This window comes from Pleurodeles waltl, chromosome 4_2 (assembly GCF_031143425.1).
Source record: "Pleurodeles waltl isolate 20211129_DDA chromosome 4_2, aPleWal1.hap1.20221129, whole genome shotgun sequence".
Lineage (NCBI taxonomy): Eukaryota > Metazoa > Chordata > Amphibia > Caudata > Salamandridae > Pleurodeles > Pleurodeles waltl.
Window position 1 is genome coordinate 943989542 of NC_090443.1, and position 16954 is coordinate 944006495.

Genomic DNA, 16954 nt, shown 5'->3' on the forward strand with positions numbered 1-16954 from the left:
TTACTGGATTTTCAAAGGATGCAGTCATCTTTGTTGAGATTTTGAACAAGAATTGGCAGTTACTGTTGACTGATCATGTTTTAGGATCAAGATTACCGCCAGCGCCCCTAGTAACATACAGGAGGAGCACTTCTATGAAGGATCTCTTGGTCCATAGTCATTACGTTGACAAGAAGACTAAATCGAAAGTAACTAGGGGAAATTATCCTTGTCTGCAACGTAACGCATGCAAACAAAGTACTGCAGTGAAAGAATATCAGACTTCAGGCAGCTGAGGCAAGCAACTCATCAAGAAATAGTTGAATTGCAATTCCAATTTCATTATATATTGCTCGATATGTCTGTGTGACAAAATATACGTGGGAAGTACCATACATGCAGCAAGGAAGAAGGTACTTGAACATATGCAGGTGATTAATATGGCCGATGCAACGTACCCGGTGGCAAGGCATTTTGAAAGTGAATATGGGGGCAATAGTAGCCTATTAAGTTTTTTTTTTTAATAGATCAGGTTCCCAGGAGAGAGGGTGAAACAAGGTAAAAAAATTGAGACGCTTAGAGTCGCAGTAGATCATTGAATTGCATACCAAGGTTCCCAGAGGCCTGAATAGTGATAAAGAGATATCAACACATATTGGGTGATCCTCAGAGGGTAGCGAGAATTGGATCAGAGGGTCAGGGAAGAAGTTTAACCATAGGTTGAAAGGGGAGTAGGAAAGTTTGAAGTTGGTTGGATGATATACCACTGCTATTTGCCCATTCAGGGATTCATTTTGAGAGGATACTTTCCCTTTCAGACATATTGGTTAGAAAATATGTCCCAACACCTGTTCAACACAGGGATGCTTGAAATACATGTCAGCATCTCATGGAATTGAATATAGAGATGCACACTGTGTGATGCTTCAATGAATTATAAATGTTTGAATGTTGAATGTTGGTGGGATTTTTTAGAGATCGCATAGCGAACCTATATATTTCCTTTTATCTTTTCTTTGCACTTGGATCATTTTTTAGTTCCCATAGGTCGATGTAAATTGATTTAAATAATAAGTGATGAATTACAGAATCCTATTTATGGAATGAAATCACAAATGGAAGATTGGTAAATGTTGATTTTGTATTGATATATGTTTTAAGATGGCCACCGTTTTGCAAGTGAAATTTGACTGTATCTTCTATGTTCACCGCCTTTCTAACGTCATCCAATGAATTCTTGTTGAGATGTTTTAAAAAACTGCAGTATGTGGCAGGTGGACTTGACATTGAGGACGCGTTTGTCAAGCATTTTTGCTGAAAGCTGGCCAAATATAATAAATTGATTTCCAGTAGCCCACGTGAATGAGCAATTTGAAAGTGGAGGAAGTGTTCACCGTGGGTTCATCCCCACGTAATGCAGCACCTGCCAATGAGAGGAGCAGCGGTTTGACGGGTGTTCATAATGATATATACATATATATATATATATATATATATATATATATGTATATATATATATATATATATATATTTAGAGATATATATATAGTTTACCTAGTGGCGGTCACCACTAGGTAGTTATAGTTAGGATCTAGCTTGTATAGAGTAAGCATTTTTTTACTTGCCAATATCTTAGGCACCGGTAAATGAATCTTCAGGAAATTTTCTAAAAAGATTTGCCAGTCATGTCAGCTGCTGTCTGGAAGGTTTTCGGGTGATCCATCAAGCGGGGAGCTGAGAAAAAGTGGGGGATCCCAAAATGCGTTTTTCCCATAGGGATTTTGAACAGCGATAGTGCCGAAACCAGTGGACAAAATTACACACAATTTGGCAGAAAGGGAGCTCTTGGCCCAAAAAGTGACCTTTTTGTTATTTGGTGTAAATCCATTCCGTAGTTTTAGAAAAATAAAGAAAATCCAAATTTGTATGTATAGGGACGCAAAGAATTTGCGACTCCTCCCAATCTAATGCTGAGAGCTGCTTGGCTGTCAACACTTCAACAACAAAGTGCTGGCAGCAATGTTGGGATTCGGCTTCAGCCAAGTCCCCCCAAAAAAGGTTAAATATAAAGAAAAGGGGCCAGGGTAGAATCACCCTGACCTCTTAGCTCTGGTTCTTGTCTGTTTTTTAAACATTTAAAAAAAAACAAAGTGCAGGCTTCTGCACTTCATCCCTGAGGAGCCCCAAGTTGGGCCAATTCCCGAGGTCATTGTTATTCATAATACGCGGGAGCTGTCCACCCCCATGCAGTCTCAGGGACTGCCATCTCCCCGGGGCACTGATTTAATTGAATTGAGTCCCTAGGGCATTTGTTCAAATAGATGTGGAGAGGCCACACGCCCCCTGAAACATTGGGGGCCACTACCCCCCCCGGCAATGAGTAAATTGAATGCTGGGGGCTGTGTGGTCCCCCGCAGCCCCAGGGGCGCCACCTCCCAGGGGCATTAGCCAAATTGTATGCAGAGGGGTTGTGCAGCCCCCCCACAGCCCCGGGGACCACCATCTCCTTAGGGCACTGAAACGTGGTGGCTGTCTGGTTCCGCAAAGGGCCCAGGGACTGCCACTTCCACTGGGCTTGAAACTATTTTGGTGGGGGGGCACCCAGCCCCCACCAACCCCATGGACTACCACCTCACCAGGGAATTAAAGAAATCTGGTGCAGGGGTACGTAGCCCCCCTGACGCCCCAGGGACCACCACCTCTCCAGGGTAAATACTAAAAAATAGAAAGGGGGTCCATTTTGTACCCCTATATCCCTGAGAGCACCACCTGGGGCTATATTTGTGGGAGTGGTGCCCTGGGGCCCCCCTCAAGGAGCCACTAATGGCCCAGGGGACTGCCACCCACCAGGACAGGCTCCTTCTATCCCCTGGGATGCCCATCCCCTGGAAATAGCTGTTTGCTGTGATTTAGTGGCAGCTTTGAAGCTCCCGCAAAGTCACAGCAAACACTCCAGTGCATTGAAGGGAGAGCTGTCAAACAGGTATCTCATTATCAGAGGGAGGCAGGCAGACAGAGGAAACGGCTCTCAGAGAGAGGGAGCTGCTAAGCATGATGGCTCCTGCAGGACGCGGGGAGCCAGCTGTGAGCGTGGGCCTTCAGGCTCCCCCCACTGTCCCCAATTTTGAGACTGGGTGCCCTGGGGGAGCACCCTGGTCACATGGCTGGGGCCTGGAGATTGGAGTCCTCGAGCCAAAATCAGCCTGGGGAGGGGGGGTTGTGGGGCCCCCTCCCTCCCAAAAATAATTCAATTTTTATGCTGGACCCTGGGGGATGGGACGGAGGGCCGATATCGGCCTGAGGGGGGGCATGCGGGCTGGGTGGTTATATGGGTTGGCTGCAGGAACTGGCTGCAGGCCAGGCCCTGCAGCCGAACCCAGCTGCGCGCGGCCAAAGGCCATGTGGGGCAGTGGTTGTATTAACATATAGTAATGAAAATTACTATACATTAAGAAAACCATTGAAATTCACTGAAAAATTGAAAGGTTACAAGGATGTTATAGTTAGGAAGTAGAATTTTAAAAAAACATAGAAATTCAATGAAAAAAGCAACGGTTCAGTGAACGTTATAGTTAGGCTCACATTTTAAATTTACCAAACCATAGAAATTCACCAGATATAGTTATCTCAAGTAATTATAACTCATGCCCTCAACATGCACTGCTAATTACCCCACAAATTACAGCACTCTTGAAATCTTAGATAACATTGTTGATAATATCAGTGTAATATTTGCAGTAAAATGTTTGAGGAAAAGATTGTACATGGTGGGGGCGCCAGTTATAGTTACTTTAAGGCACGAGTTAAAGTAACATGAGATAACTCTAACTATAACTGGTGAATTTCTATGGTTTGATATGTTTAAAATGTGAGTTTAACTATATCGTCCCTGTAACCTTTGTTTTTTTAAAGTAAATTTCTATATTTTTAAAAATGTTAATTCCTAACTATAACATTCCTGTAACCTTTGTTTTTTTCAGTGAATATATATATATATATATATATATACATATATATATATATATATATATATATATATACACCATAATATGTAAATTATTTATAATATTAAAATACAAAATATCAAGGTAATTAAAAATGAATTGTTTTAATTAGCATTATATATATATTCTCTAAAAATATTAAAACAATGATGAAACATGTTTTAAAAAATACATTAAAAATATTACCAATAACGTAAAAGTAAAAATGAACAAACAAATGTATAGGAAAAACATGTGAAAATAACTAAAGAATTTATATGAACAAACATATATTAACAAAAACATAGCACACTTATTTAAAAAAAAAATAACGATAATAACATTAAAATTAAAAATTACAATTTGTCCAGCGGGTATCCAGTCCTCCTCAGCGACAGTCTGCTACCTTGCCCCGTAAAGGATTTTGGACTAAGTCTAAAGGTAAAACTGGGTTAAACCTGGTTTCTGTAGTTGACCCGCGCTTCATCACGATCAGTTTCAATTCTTGCCTGGGTCTCAGTGAGCCACAATCATTTTACTGCGGTTGATATTTAACACTTTCCTGGTACTATTTTGTACCTTAAATTAAAAAAGAAAATCACATCTCTGGTTCCCCTTATTAAATTGTTGTTGCTTTGGTATATAAATGTACTTTCAAATCTGTAAATTAGATTGTGACTTTTCTTGCTTTGCATTTTACTTAATTACTGTTTTGACACTACATAAATACTTTCGTATTGACTCCAAGTTAAGCCTGCCTGCTCTCTGCCATTTCAACCAGAGGGTTGAGCTAAGTTTAATTTAGTGACTTATGGGATTCACCTTGACAAGGATTGAGGTTATTGCACATTTAACTTTACCTTTGGATCCTTATGGGGGCAAAGCAGCAGTCTGGGGCGGAAGAGGTCTCACATTGGATAGCCGCTGGGCAAGGTATCCATGAAGCAGCTGACCTTTGGGGGGAGAAAGCTCTGAGTGGGAGAAATTAGAATTTCTTATCCAGAGTAGGTACCTTGTTGGCCGGATACTTTTCACACTTTTGCTCAGTGAAGATTTTTGCCTTCGAACACGTCATTTTTTGGAGCATGTTTCTTCCAAGGCTGCAAGCTATAGCAGAAGAGTACGTCTTGAGGCTAGTTTCCAAGTTAGGAGGCCCACTTAAGAGAATTTGCTGCTGCAGAAAAGCTCTTAATGGGAGCAACCTGAATTCAGCTGCAACACACCTTCGTCAGATTGGCTTGGCAGGTTGATCCCAGTCTTCTGAAAGTCTTTGAAGCCAGAACGTTTTTAAGTCCCAGATTTAAGGAAAAGGTAGAGAGAGTACACTTTGACACTTGCCAAGGGTACAGGACCTTGGGACAGCACCTGGGGTCAAGACTCTCTCAAGTAGAGGCTAGCAACAGAGTCCTGGGCATGTTCAGTTGGACCTTGTCACTGGGCAGTTGCAGGTAAAGGCCTCTTGTAGCTTTCTGTGGACATGTAGCCTTAACAGGAGGTCAGTCATATGAACATTGGAGACCACTTTATTGTCTTGGGTAGAAGAGGGAGAACAGGTCCAAACTTCAAGGCTCTTCCTAGGTCACAGACAGCAGGTTCAGTTCTCTTCCATTCTCTTCCATTCTCCCGGGGTAAATATAACCTCGGTTTAAGTATTTTCTGAGTGCCCTACTGCAAACAATCCATGGTGCCCGTCTCTGCCTAATACCAAGATGGCAGAACCTTCCCTCCCCTGTGCCCACCTTACAGGTGTGGTAGATTCTGAAGGAAACGCCTCTCCCACTGTGACTAGAGGGACACAGAAAAGGGCAGGAACAAGTGTTAGCTACATCTACCTGTGATAATTAAGTTCCTGATCATAGGCCAGATGTCCCTTCTGCCAGAGGCACAAAACATTTCTTCACACCCAGAGCCTTTGTCCTCGTTCTTGGAGCAAGTTTACACTCATTAAAGTGGATATTCTTCTCCTGGGTGAAAGATGTAGCTCATACAAATAAACTTCTAGAGGCTTTAGGCAGGGAAAATGTATTTCTAAAAGTACCCCTTCCAAATATCTATTACATATCAGACCTCCCTAATGAATTTGGCTTGTAATAATTGTCCAGTCTTTTCGCTGTAAGACCAGGTTTAACACTGAGGCCCTCATTCCGATGCTGGTGGTCCAAGACCGCCAGGGCCACGGGCAACGGAAGCACCGCCAACAGGCTGGCAGTGCTTCATTGCCCATTATGACCGCGGCGGTAAAGCCGTGGTCAGAAAAGGGGATCCGGCGGTTTCCCGCCGGATTTCCCCTGGCTGGGCTGAATCTCCATGGCGGCCTGATTCCGACCCCCTTCCCACCAGCCTGTTCCTGGCGGTTTTTACCGCCAGGAACAGGATGGCGGGAATGGGTGTTGTGGGGCCCCTGGGGGCCCCTGCCCATGCCACTGGCCACTGGCATGGGCAGTGCAGGGGCCCCCTAACAGGGCCCCAGCATTATTTTCACTGTCTGCATAGCAGACAGTGAAAATCGCGACAGGTGCAACTGCACCCGTCGCACCCCTGCAACACCGCCGGCTCCATTCGGAGCCGGCTTCTGTGTTGCAGGGCCTTTCCCGCTGGGCCGGCGGGCGCTCCCTTGGCGGGCGCCCGCCGGCCCAGCGGGAAAGTCTGGCATATGGCGGTGACCGCATGGCGGGGCGGCTACCGCCGCCCGCCGCGGTCAGAATGACCGCCTGAATCTTTACATGCCCTATTTTTAAATACCAAGCGCCCTGTCTTATGGAAGTAAGGCATACTTAGGCATAATTTGTTAATATTTCAAAGGAAGGCTTAGGACGGTCAAGAAGGATTATTTTGAAAAGATAAATTTGCAATTTAAACCTGCACAGGCAGTTACTGGTGGTAGGACTGCAGTCATGTTTACAGCATCACTGTAGCGGAAGGCAAAATGGGTGTTCCAGTCTACTTGCGACATTTAACTGACAGGCCCTGAGTACCCCCATTGTACTATATACCAAGGACTTATAAGGAAGTTAAACATACAAATTATGGGTATATCAGCTTCATCATGATGAAAGGAGGAGCACAGACACTTTTCCACTGGTTACCAAGGTAAAGTGCACAGAGTTCTAAAGCTAGCAACCAAAATCAATGCAAAAATCTGGAGTGGCACTAGGCAAAAATATGGTCATTTGCAACATTAAGGTGGTCATTACGACCCTGGCGGTCGCGGTCTGACCACCACCAAAGCGGTGGTCAGACTGCTTTGGGGGTGGTCTGACCACCACATTACGACTGTGGCGGTTGCACTATGGCTGGATCCACAGACACTAGTCTTCCTCCACAGGATGGACTGGCGGTGCTGGTGATCCTAATCCGCCAGGGCAGCGCTGCAAGCAGTGCCGCCCTGGGGATTATGACCCCCCCACTCCACCAGCTTTAACATGGTGGTAGCACCGCCATGTAAAGGCTGGCGGAGACAGGATTTGGCATGGGGAGTGCAGAGGCCCCCCATGGGCGGCCCCGTTGCGCTATTCACTGCTTTGCAGCCAGTGAACAGCGCGATGGGTGCTGGTGCACTCTAGATACTGCAGCATTGCTGCCGGCCCAATTATGAGCCAGTGTCAATGTTGTAGGTTGTTTCCTGCTGGGCCAGCGGTAAACACTGTTTCCACCCGCTGACGCAGCGGGAAACTCCTAATGGGGCCTACAGGAAGGCGGCCCCACAGGTGGCAACCTGACTGCGGGAGTTTGGAGGATGACCTTTTCCATCTGCCAAACTCATAATGACCCCCTAAGTCATTGGTATATCCTGTGACAACTCACTCAATTGGAATTCTGAAAGAAATGAAGATATATTTTGATATAAAATAGCCCTGTGTCATGACTATTTGGCACATTACCAAAGAAATACATTTTCCAGTTACCTTGTTTCCTCCTCAGAAGATGAAATTGAGTCTAGTTAGACAAATGTCAGTAGGTTCTTCCATGGCATGCACACATGAAACCTTATAACTATTTAGGATACACCAGCATTACAATGAATATACTGGCCATCGATGGAGGTGCAGTAACTTTGCAAGCAGAAATGTGTTTAATTTGGAGTTTCTAAAATAGAAACATAACTAAAGATATAACTAGAGAACCAAACAAATAAAAAACAGAAGTATGGATTCACCTCTTGGCTTCCAAGCCACAAAATCTGACCCGCATCGACTAAGTGTGGTAAGGGTAAGGACAAAGGGCCTCCTCCTTCATGGAGATATATGAACTGGAAAGTTTTTCAGGCTGTGCTTGGGACTAGCAAAGCTCACCAGTGACTGATGGGGTGCATAAAGGAGAGCTCCTCGATTCCTATTACTATTTCTTGGTAAATACTAATGTGGCCTTATTGTTCACATTTTAGATTAAGATTATAAATACAAATTATTATTATACAATAGCTTACCAAATAGCTTCCCCACATAACCCAAATTGTAGGCAGGACCCATCACAGGGCACAGCACCACATCCAGTTTAAGGTTTCTCCATTCAGAGGTGAATTCCTTGCAATATGCCTTGAAAGAAAACATAAGCAGAAGAGAACGAAAATTGGGTCAGAAAATGTATTAGTACAGGAAATATATTTTATTGGACTTAAATGTCTGCTGTAAAATTGTGTGTACAGCCTGAAGGTTAAAGGTTTGTATGTTGAAGGACAAAATGCGTCTTTAATTATTATATACCTGAAAAAATGAGTGTCGATAAGTTAAACATTTAAACAACTGATAATTCACAATGATTTGAAACACGTGCAGCGTGTGGTATTAGGCACAAACATTTAAATCAGACATCTTTTCACTAATAAAATGCTTCATTTTCATTGGCTACTAGCCAGTCGATATCTAGCAGTGAGATTTACAGCTAGTTCATGAGACTGGCCTCATTACTATATTAACCCTCATGTCAACGAGCCTTCTTCCTTTAACAGCTACCTGTAAAGTTCATAGAGATCTAAAAACGAACTAGTGTGTTGACCTAGCTCCTAGGGTGTGCATCTGCTGAAGAAGGCAGTTTTTGAATCATTAACCCCATCAACACTAATCTACATATGTCTGCTCCCAGGGAAAGGTTTTAAATTCACCAACTCCTATTCCAGCAAAATAGCATCATGCAACGTCTCACCGTTCACATAAGCATCGAATTTTTGCATCATAGTTGCTCATTTGATCACTATGGTGAAGCTAGAGCAGTACACTAGGGAATCAACTGTTAGACTACTGCTGCTGTTGGACTCCATGCTTCCACTTAGCAATTTAGATTTTTTATCACATCGATGAGGAAGACATTTGAGAAGCTACATAAATTGTAACCTCATTTTAGCTTTCTGGAGCAATAACCAAAATTGATACGACAAAATTAAACCCCATTTTTTTATACCGTCATCAGAGCCTTCTCCAAAGGAAATGCTTTCAAGTTCACAGCTCCAATTTTAGCAACTTGAAGTCCAGGAGGGTCTCATTTTTGCCATGAATATAGAATGCTAGCTATGTAGTAAGTAGGTGTTTATTAGACCACTCTGATGAAACTGCAGTATAAGAATGGAGAACCAACTGACAGGCTGCTGCCGCAAGTATGTTTTACTCCGTATCTCAAATTGGTTCTCCCATGAATGAGAAAAATATGTCTGATTTTGTAAGAAAAATGGTTTCTGATTTTAGATTTTGGACCTTTAATTATAACTTCCATGAGAAATTCATAAGAGAAAATAGTTTCCTTACAAGCATGTTTCATAAAATCTGAGAGAGATTGCTATTTTTCAGAAGGTGAAATCACCTTAGAACATATTGCAATTCCGAAAATTAGCATGTTATCACCAAAAAGTGATCTACCTTGTAACTACAATCTGTTATCACTTCTTCTACATGCACCTTTCTATGGCCCCAAACAGGCATTTGAAACAAAGCAAGAATTTCAGTAGGACAAATCACCAAATATATTAAATAGGTATGATTGTTGAAACCCTGTACATTCAAATACACCATTTTAAAGTCAATTTAAGTTTAAGGTTAGGTTGACAATAACAATATTATCACAATAGCAATAACACCCTTGTGTTCTCTGACTTCCACCAGCCAATAACTACCTCGGGGTGCTCTCCCCCTTACGTAATGTTGATTAATTATTAAATATGTAAATTAGTATTGCAGGTTTATATTACAGTTGTGACATGTGCAAATGGTGCCCCGTTATTTGGAATGAACTAAGATTACAAACACTAGGACAAGTATTAAATCATAGAGATTAGGGAAAAAAACAACACATATATCATTCATCTATTACCGAAAATGTTAGTATGACTCAGAACTCATATGTGCAGATGGAGACAGACAAGCAGAGGGACAGTGCAGCATAGAAGTCAAAGAAACAGAGAGAAAACATGATTCAGAAATACCTCGAAGGGAAATATAGAAATATTTAGTGCCAGGAGGTGGATTCTACAGAACAGAAACATTTTAAAACTAACATCAACAATTTACCATCCACGTGAGTTGGCTGCACGTGCTGAAACATTAGGGTCTTCCTAATAATTCATCAATAAAACCAGCTAGTAACGTTTGCTGGTCTAATCTGGATTACATGATCAATGATACTCCACAAATCAGGAGTACTGCACGCATACTAAAGGGTGGTGTACCTGGGTGAAATGCTTGGGAAAATGAGAAGATGTGGAATCAGTACTGAAATCTCTCATTCATTAGGGGACTCTGGTAGTCCCACAGTAAATAACCGATCGCTTGCTCCCTCGCCACCTGGAGTTAGTGATGCCCCCAGTATCAGTATCTTAAAAGGGACATAAGTCCAGGCATAACTACTGGAACCTTGTACTGAGACCAAGGTGTCATTACGATTCGTATGCAATAGATTTTTATACACCTAAAAAAGTTGAAAGGCTGATTGGTTTGTATCCTACAATGTGCAGACCTATTGATCTAAGGACAATCTAATGGGCTAGTTTACAGTTGCAGTTATCTTTAAAAGAGAGAAAACATGTCCCCAACTGTACAATGAAAGAAAACATGCACCTTGATCTGAAAACTATAATAGATTTAATTTACATAAGCAATTTTGCATTTTATCCTATATCGCAAAATGAATGAATAAATGTACCAAACCACATCATATGACAAAAATACGAATAAATTATTAAAACTCCATTCAAAGGATACTGCATCTTAGATATGGAGGGCCTTGCTAACCTTAATTAGGACATTGCAGTTGTTCTTGGTTTTAACAACATAACATTAACATCACTTTAATTTCTGTTTTTAGGGGAAATACATTTCTATTAAAACGTTACAAGGACTAGCTGTTGCAACATTTGGCAATCCACAATTGATCACAGATGTGCAGTGAAGAAACGACTTGCATGCAAACCCTTGAATCCAAAATAAAACAACCCTAAAAATTATCAAATACCCTTCTCTTGTAAACAGTAGTGTAATCTTAAAAGAAACGCAACATGAGTGGTTTTCTAACTTTCTGAGTTTAAAAGAAAGATTACGCACCAGTGTTTCTGTATTCTGCTCCCACAGGTCTCTGGCAGACCTAAAAAACAAGTATGTGACATTTCTAATGCACATAATGAACAATTAATTTTTGCTTTTCGCCCCTACCCCTTTGGCCACTGAACTCTATTTCCAGGAAAACAATTTTTATGGATTATTGAATCAAACGACAATGGTGGTAACTTTTTTTTCCAGTTGGAATTTAGAAAGGGAAAACTAATATTGAAACCATATATCGAAGAGCTGACTGGAGACTGTCTTATGGAAAACTCTGTTTCACTGACATGAGGTGCAATGCTATTTCCCAATTTAGTATGTTTTCAGGTGGGCCTGTAATGCTGCCATTCATTGAGATCTATAGCTTAAACTAAGTCAGTGTCTGGCTTTGCTTCTCTTTGTGCAGACAATACATGATAGCAATCATTTGAATTAAATGTGACCAATAAAAGTAGAAGTCAAAAGAGGCAGCAACACCACTGGCTGTATGGCAATCTCATTCTTAAACATCAATATCTATCAAAACAATAATTCCATGCTTTTCTCTCAAGTGGCAAGGATAGCAAAATAGTGGTTAGATCTAAAATTGGCATTGGCAAAAATCATGATTTTAAACATTTTGAAAAGAAATGCTTGGAGCTTTAAAATTCGCCAGCGGATACCTTTGCTAAGGATGGTAGATGTTTTGACTGTTTGCAAAATTGGATGAAGCTGGAAAAGCTCATCCTTTTCAAAGGCAGGCAAAGTTTCTGACTTTAAGCATGGCGAAGGCAGAACTTTCAGTGGTAGGTCATTCTCTGATGTCCATGTGGCCTGCAACCCTCCCCATCCCATTATGAGTGGTGGAAAAAGCAGACAATATTGGGTAGAGTGGTTGAGGGTGGTAATGCTGTAGCTTCAGTTTTACTGGGAGATGCAAACAGAAGTATGGGCATGCACTTCTCAGCTTGACAATACCCATGCATGGCATTCAGTCATCCAGCAAGGTTTCTTCTTATGGCTCTGTGTGTATGAGGACTCATTCTAGGACCTGATTTGTTTAGTGGCAACCAAATTATAGTCTTCTCTGTCAGCCTTGCGTTGTTCAGTGTTTTTTCTATGATTCCTGCTTTATTCTTGCCCTCCTGCGCACAGGCTGCAATAATGGAAGAACTACTCCACAAGGATTTCTCTGCAGTGTCCTCATCATCTACCAAGGGTATTACATGTTTCTCTACTGGCATGCCAGCATATATTCTTCTGTTTCAAATTAACTGGAGTGCAGTTAACCTATTTCTGGTGTTCTCCATTCCCACTCCAACTGCTCTTTCTCATTAACTTTCACTGAAATTGCTTTCAATTTAACCAACAAGTGTGATTTGATTGGCAACATGTGCTATGATACTTGAACTCCTGTTTTGAATTGAGCTTTTGAACCATTGCTGGTTCAAATCACTTTGATTATGGAGTAGTAGCTGTCAATTACAATAAGGAACCTTACTTGAATGATGGCAATCAATGAGGTACTTAACTGTTCAGTTACATCTGCTTATCACACAATACCCCTTTCTTATAGTAGCATATGATGTACAGAGAAAGTGAAATGAGAACGTTCAGTACAGCAGAGATGTAGGTTTTGGAAATAATCTCATAATAGTTTCTCAATCTCAAGAAATCAGTAATTTCGCTCTTTGGTGTATCTAGGTTGAAACCAGCTGCTGTGTCTTTCCCATTTCCCTAGTGATTCACAACCTTGTGGTCATTGCTGGTTCATGCAATTGATTCAAAGATGGAGGATTAGAAGAGCAAGCATATGCTCTGTGTACACGTGTTTTGATTAAATATTGGTGAATCTGAATTCTAATTAAACCCATTTTATATAGTGTAAAGCCACATGCTTACCTTTGTGTTTTTACTCAACCAACAATATTTATGCTATCACAATTTGGTATGCTGTCCTTACAGTTGTAACACTATGTAGCAGAGTGCATTAAACATGAAGATATTACCATGTACAAGATAAATATATAAACATCGAATAACCACTCCTTTCCCATACAGGCTCTTTACAGGAGGGCCGGACTGGTTGTGGCGGGCATTGGGCATTTCCCTGGGAGTCTGGGGGACTATTTTGCAGCGGTGGGGGCCAGTTTTGTTACTGGGGGTCGGTTTTGCAACAGTGCAGCAATATAGGCCTACAGTAAAAAAAGCGGCAATGCTTCACACTTACTCCCTCCCCATTCCCCCAGGGGGGCTGGTCAGACAAAATTACCAGGGATGCTTTGGGTTCCCAGCCCTGCTTTACAACCATTGCAGTTCACATCAAACCAGTGGTGACCCCCATTGTTGTAACCTGCAACCTTTGAAAGAGGCAATCGATGGTAAGCAGTATTCTTCATGATGTACACCAACTTTCCCAAAAGAAGAACAGTGTCTAATGGTTGAAAAGAAATAATTTAACAATCTGATCCTGTCTGAAAAACGTACCTTCTGCCACGCAAAGCTTTCAGGTCTCTGGCAATCCGCGGACACTAGGACAGAAAAATGTTTTACCATACGTATTAGTTACAGGTTCAAAGTGCTATATGCCTACAATGATATCCAGAAAGTAATATTTTTCAGAAAAAAGCAGTATCTGAATCAGACCTTATCCTTCAAACTATTTAAACCCTAACTAAATTCCATAATCAATGAATTTTAAAACAGAGTGGGAACAAAATTGCACAGTGTGGAAAGAAGCACTACAGTCCCAAAATGATTACATAAAAACAGTTATATGTTGATTTTGACTACAAGTAGATGTGTCAAAATCCAGTTTTTAAAGGCCACAAGCACATTAGGAGCCTGATTACGACCTTTACAGAGGGGATTACTCCGTCCCAAACGTGACGGAAATCCTGTCCGCTGTACTACAAGTTCCATTGGCTATAATGGAACTTGTACTATGGCGGGCTGGATATCCGTCACGTTTGGGACGGATAATCCCCTCCGCCAAACTCGTAATGAGGCCCTTGGTGTTCACGGTTAACTCTGTTATTCCTGTTCCACCATGTGATTTCACCTTGTTTAAAAATCATGAATCCTAACTGCAACTTTGACCACTCAGAAAGTTAAACACCGCACATGTTCGTGTGCCTCACGTAAATGAGCCACACGCACCCACATTTTATTTATTACAGCTTGTAGCCACATGCTTCCACATCACTGTCTTCAAAACAAAGAAGAGCAGAGAGCTCACAAGGTGGTTTTCACTCTCTAATTTTTGAATTATGGTCACATCAAACATTATGCTGTATTTGAGCAAGGTGACTTTTTATAAAGAAGATTGAGTGCCAAAATGTTGCTCAGTAACCCCACCCCGTCAGGTAACTGAATAATATTCATATTCACCACCAGGGAGGAGTGCAGGTGAATATGTGTGATAAGATGGGTTGTGGCTCTACTCTGCTTGAAAAAAGCTAGTTGAACCATGCTATGCCCAGTGGCGTAACAAAGGCTCCTGCAGCCCTTGCGGTGGGGGGGCAAGCACCAGGGATCTCCCCCTTACAGTACCATGGCCTGACAGCTACTGAATGAGGCAGGAGGGATGTCCCTCCATGTACTGTGCAGGAGGAACCCCTCAAGTTTCAGTACGCCACTGGCTGTACCCGATGGATGAACAGGATTTCAAACTGGAGTGGCATGGTGGGCGATAGGCAGGGCTGGGAAGAAACAGACCTATATTCAGCAGGTGGAATGCTGCCAGCATTAAAATCAGCATGTGATTGCTTGTGTGGGCAAGACCTGCAGACTTACAAAAACCGTGCGAACTACTAGTGCATGACTAGGAGACCTTCACTGCTCAACATATTTTACTGATGGCTTCTATAGCTGAGCTGTAGTGTCAGGCAGCAATGCATGTGCTTGTAGTCATATCTAGGGATATACACTTTAAAACATTGTTAGAAACTGGATCTCTAGTTGGCAGAGGTTTGCACCCTGTACAAGTAGGGACCACAATCCTAGACTGGGTAAGTCAGTTGCACTCCCTAAATTAATCTGTGCTCACCCTCTGGTAGGTTGGCACAGAGCAGCCAGGCTTAACTTAATATGCAATGTGTAAAGTATTTCTGCAACACTTTATGATAGTAACAAAGTGAAGACACCACAAAAGATGCCACACCAGTTTAGAAACCTGCACAGAGTCCACTGAAACAGTACCTTGGATGGAGTAAGTGTGGAAGTCGAGAAACAAATGTGAAGGCGATGCACCAGTATTTTCCATGCAGTTGAGTCACTGCATAGGCGCTGAACTCCTTTGAGACGAATGCAAAGCGTCAATGTTGAGCCACGCAGAATGTCATTGTCAAGCCGTGCTCACTGTGGATCCACTGTCATCGGGCGACCTTTGTGTTGGATTCAGAGGAGGGATGTGCTTATTTTTCTCATGTAATCGGGTCGATGTGCTGTTTTTTGCAGAAAACAGCAGCATAACCCACCCCTGAGTCCCAGGCCTGGATGAGGCACCTCAGGCAAGGGTAGCACTCACAGATGGCAGATTCTAGCAGCACGAGAGTTACAGGCAGTCTTTGATGTCCCTGAGATTACAGGAGAACGGGGGGCAAGCCAACAAGCCCTTGGAGAATCTTGGGTTCAAGGATGTACAGAACAGGTCCAGTCCTTCTCATTCCAGGAAAGAAACAGCAGGCAGCTGGCCAACAGAGCAAAGCAGTAGCAAAGTGGCAGTCACTCCTACCATACAGCACACAGCAAGCTGCCGATGAACACAGCAATGCAGTTTCAGTGTGGCAGTCTCTACTGGCAGCACAGCAGTCCTTGGTTTCAGTAGAATTCTCCTTGGGTGGGGCTTGAGTTCCAGCAATTATACTAAAATGTGCCTCTGAAGTGGGGGAATCTTGAGAGAGGTTTTTGAAGGTCACAACATCCCTGCCCTTCCTTCCCTGGCTCCAAACATTCTACAGGGGGCTATGCAGCCCTTCATTTGAGGGGAGGTACAGCCTTATTCCAGTGTGAGTGTCAGCTCCTCCCTCCTATCTAGCCCAGGAAGACCCATCAGCCTGGTGATGGGCAATCAGGGTGCAAATGTGACACCCAAGCTGCCTTTGTGTGTGACTGTCTAGAGGGAATACACTACGCCCAACTGTCATCTGCCCTAGACATGCATTTAGAGACCGGAAGAGGCACAGAAACGGTTAAAGTAAAAAAATGTCAACTTTCCAAAAGTGGCATTTTCAGACTTACAATTTAAAATCTGACTTAATCATAAGTTGTGATTTCAAATTGTGAGTCCAGAGACTCCAAACTCAAAATTTCTATCTTGTCCCAATTAGAAATTGCACTTAAAAACGTGTTAAGGCAATCCCAATGTTAACCTATGGGAGAGACAGGCTTTGCAGCAGTGGAAAACAAATTTAGCAGTTTTTCACTATCAGGAGAGGCTATACTTAAAACTACATGTCCAGCCTTTTAAATACACTGAACCCTGCCCTT

The 16954-nt window shown here is 42.4% G+C and overlaps 1 protein-coding gene across 1 annotated transcript in view; it reads right to left on the bottom strand.

Moving 5' to 3' along the window:
* Positions 1-16954, bottom strand: part of LOC138293506 (vitamin D3 hydroxylase-associated protein-like) — a 198013-nt gene that overhangs the window by 13297 nt on the left and 167762 nt on the right. The window contains exons 11-13 of the mRNA XM_069232746.1: positions 13952-13995; positions 11489-11528; positions 8389-8497 (exon numbers count right to left, since the gene is read on the bottom strand). Of these exons, the coding sequence (XP_069088847.1) occupies positions 8389-8497; positions 11489-11528; positions 13952-13995 (193 nt within the window). The remainder of the gene's footprint in view (positions 1-8388; positions 8498-11488; positions 11529-13951; positions 13996-16954) is intronic.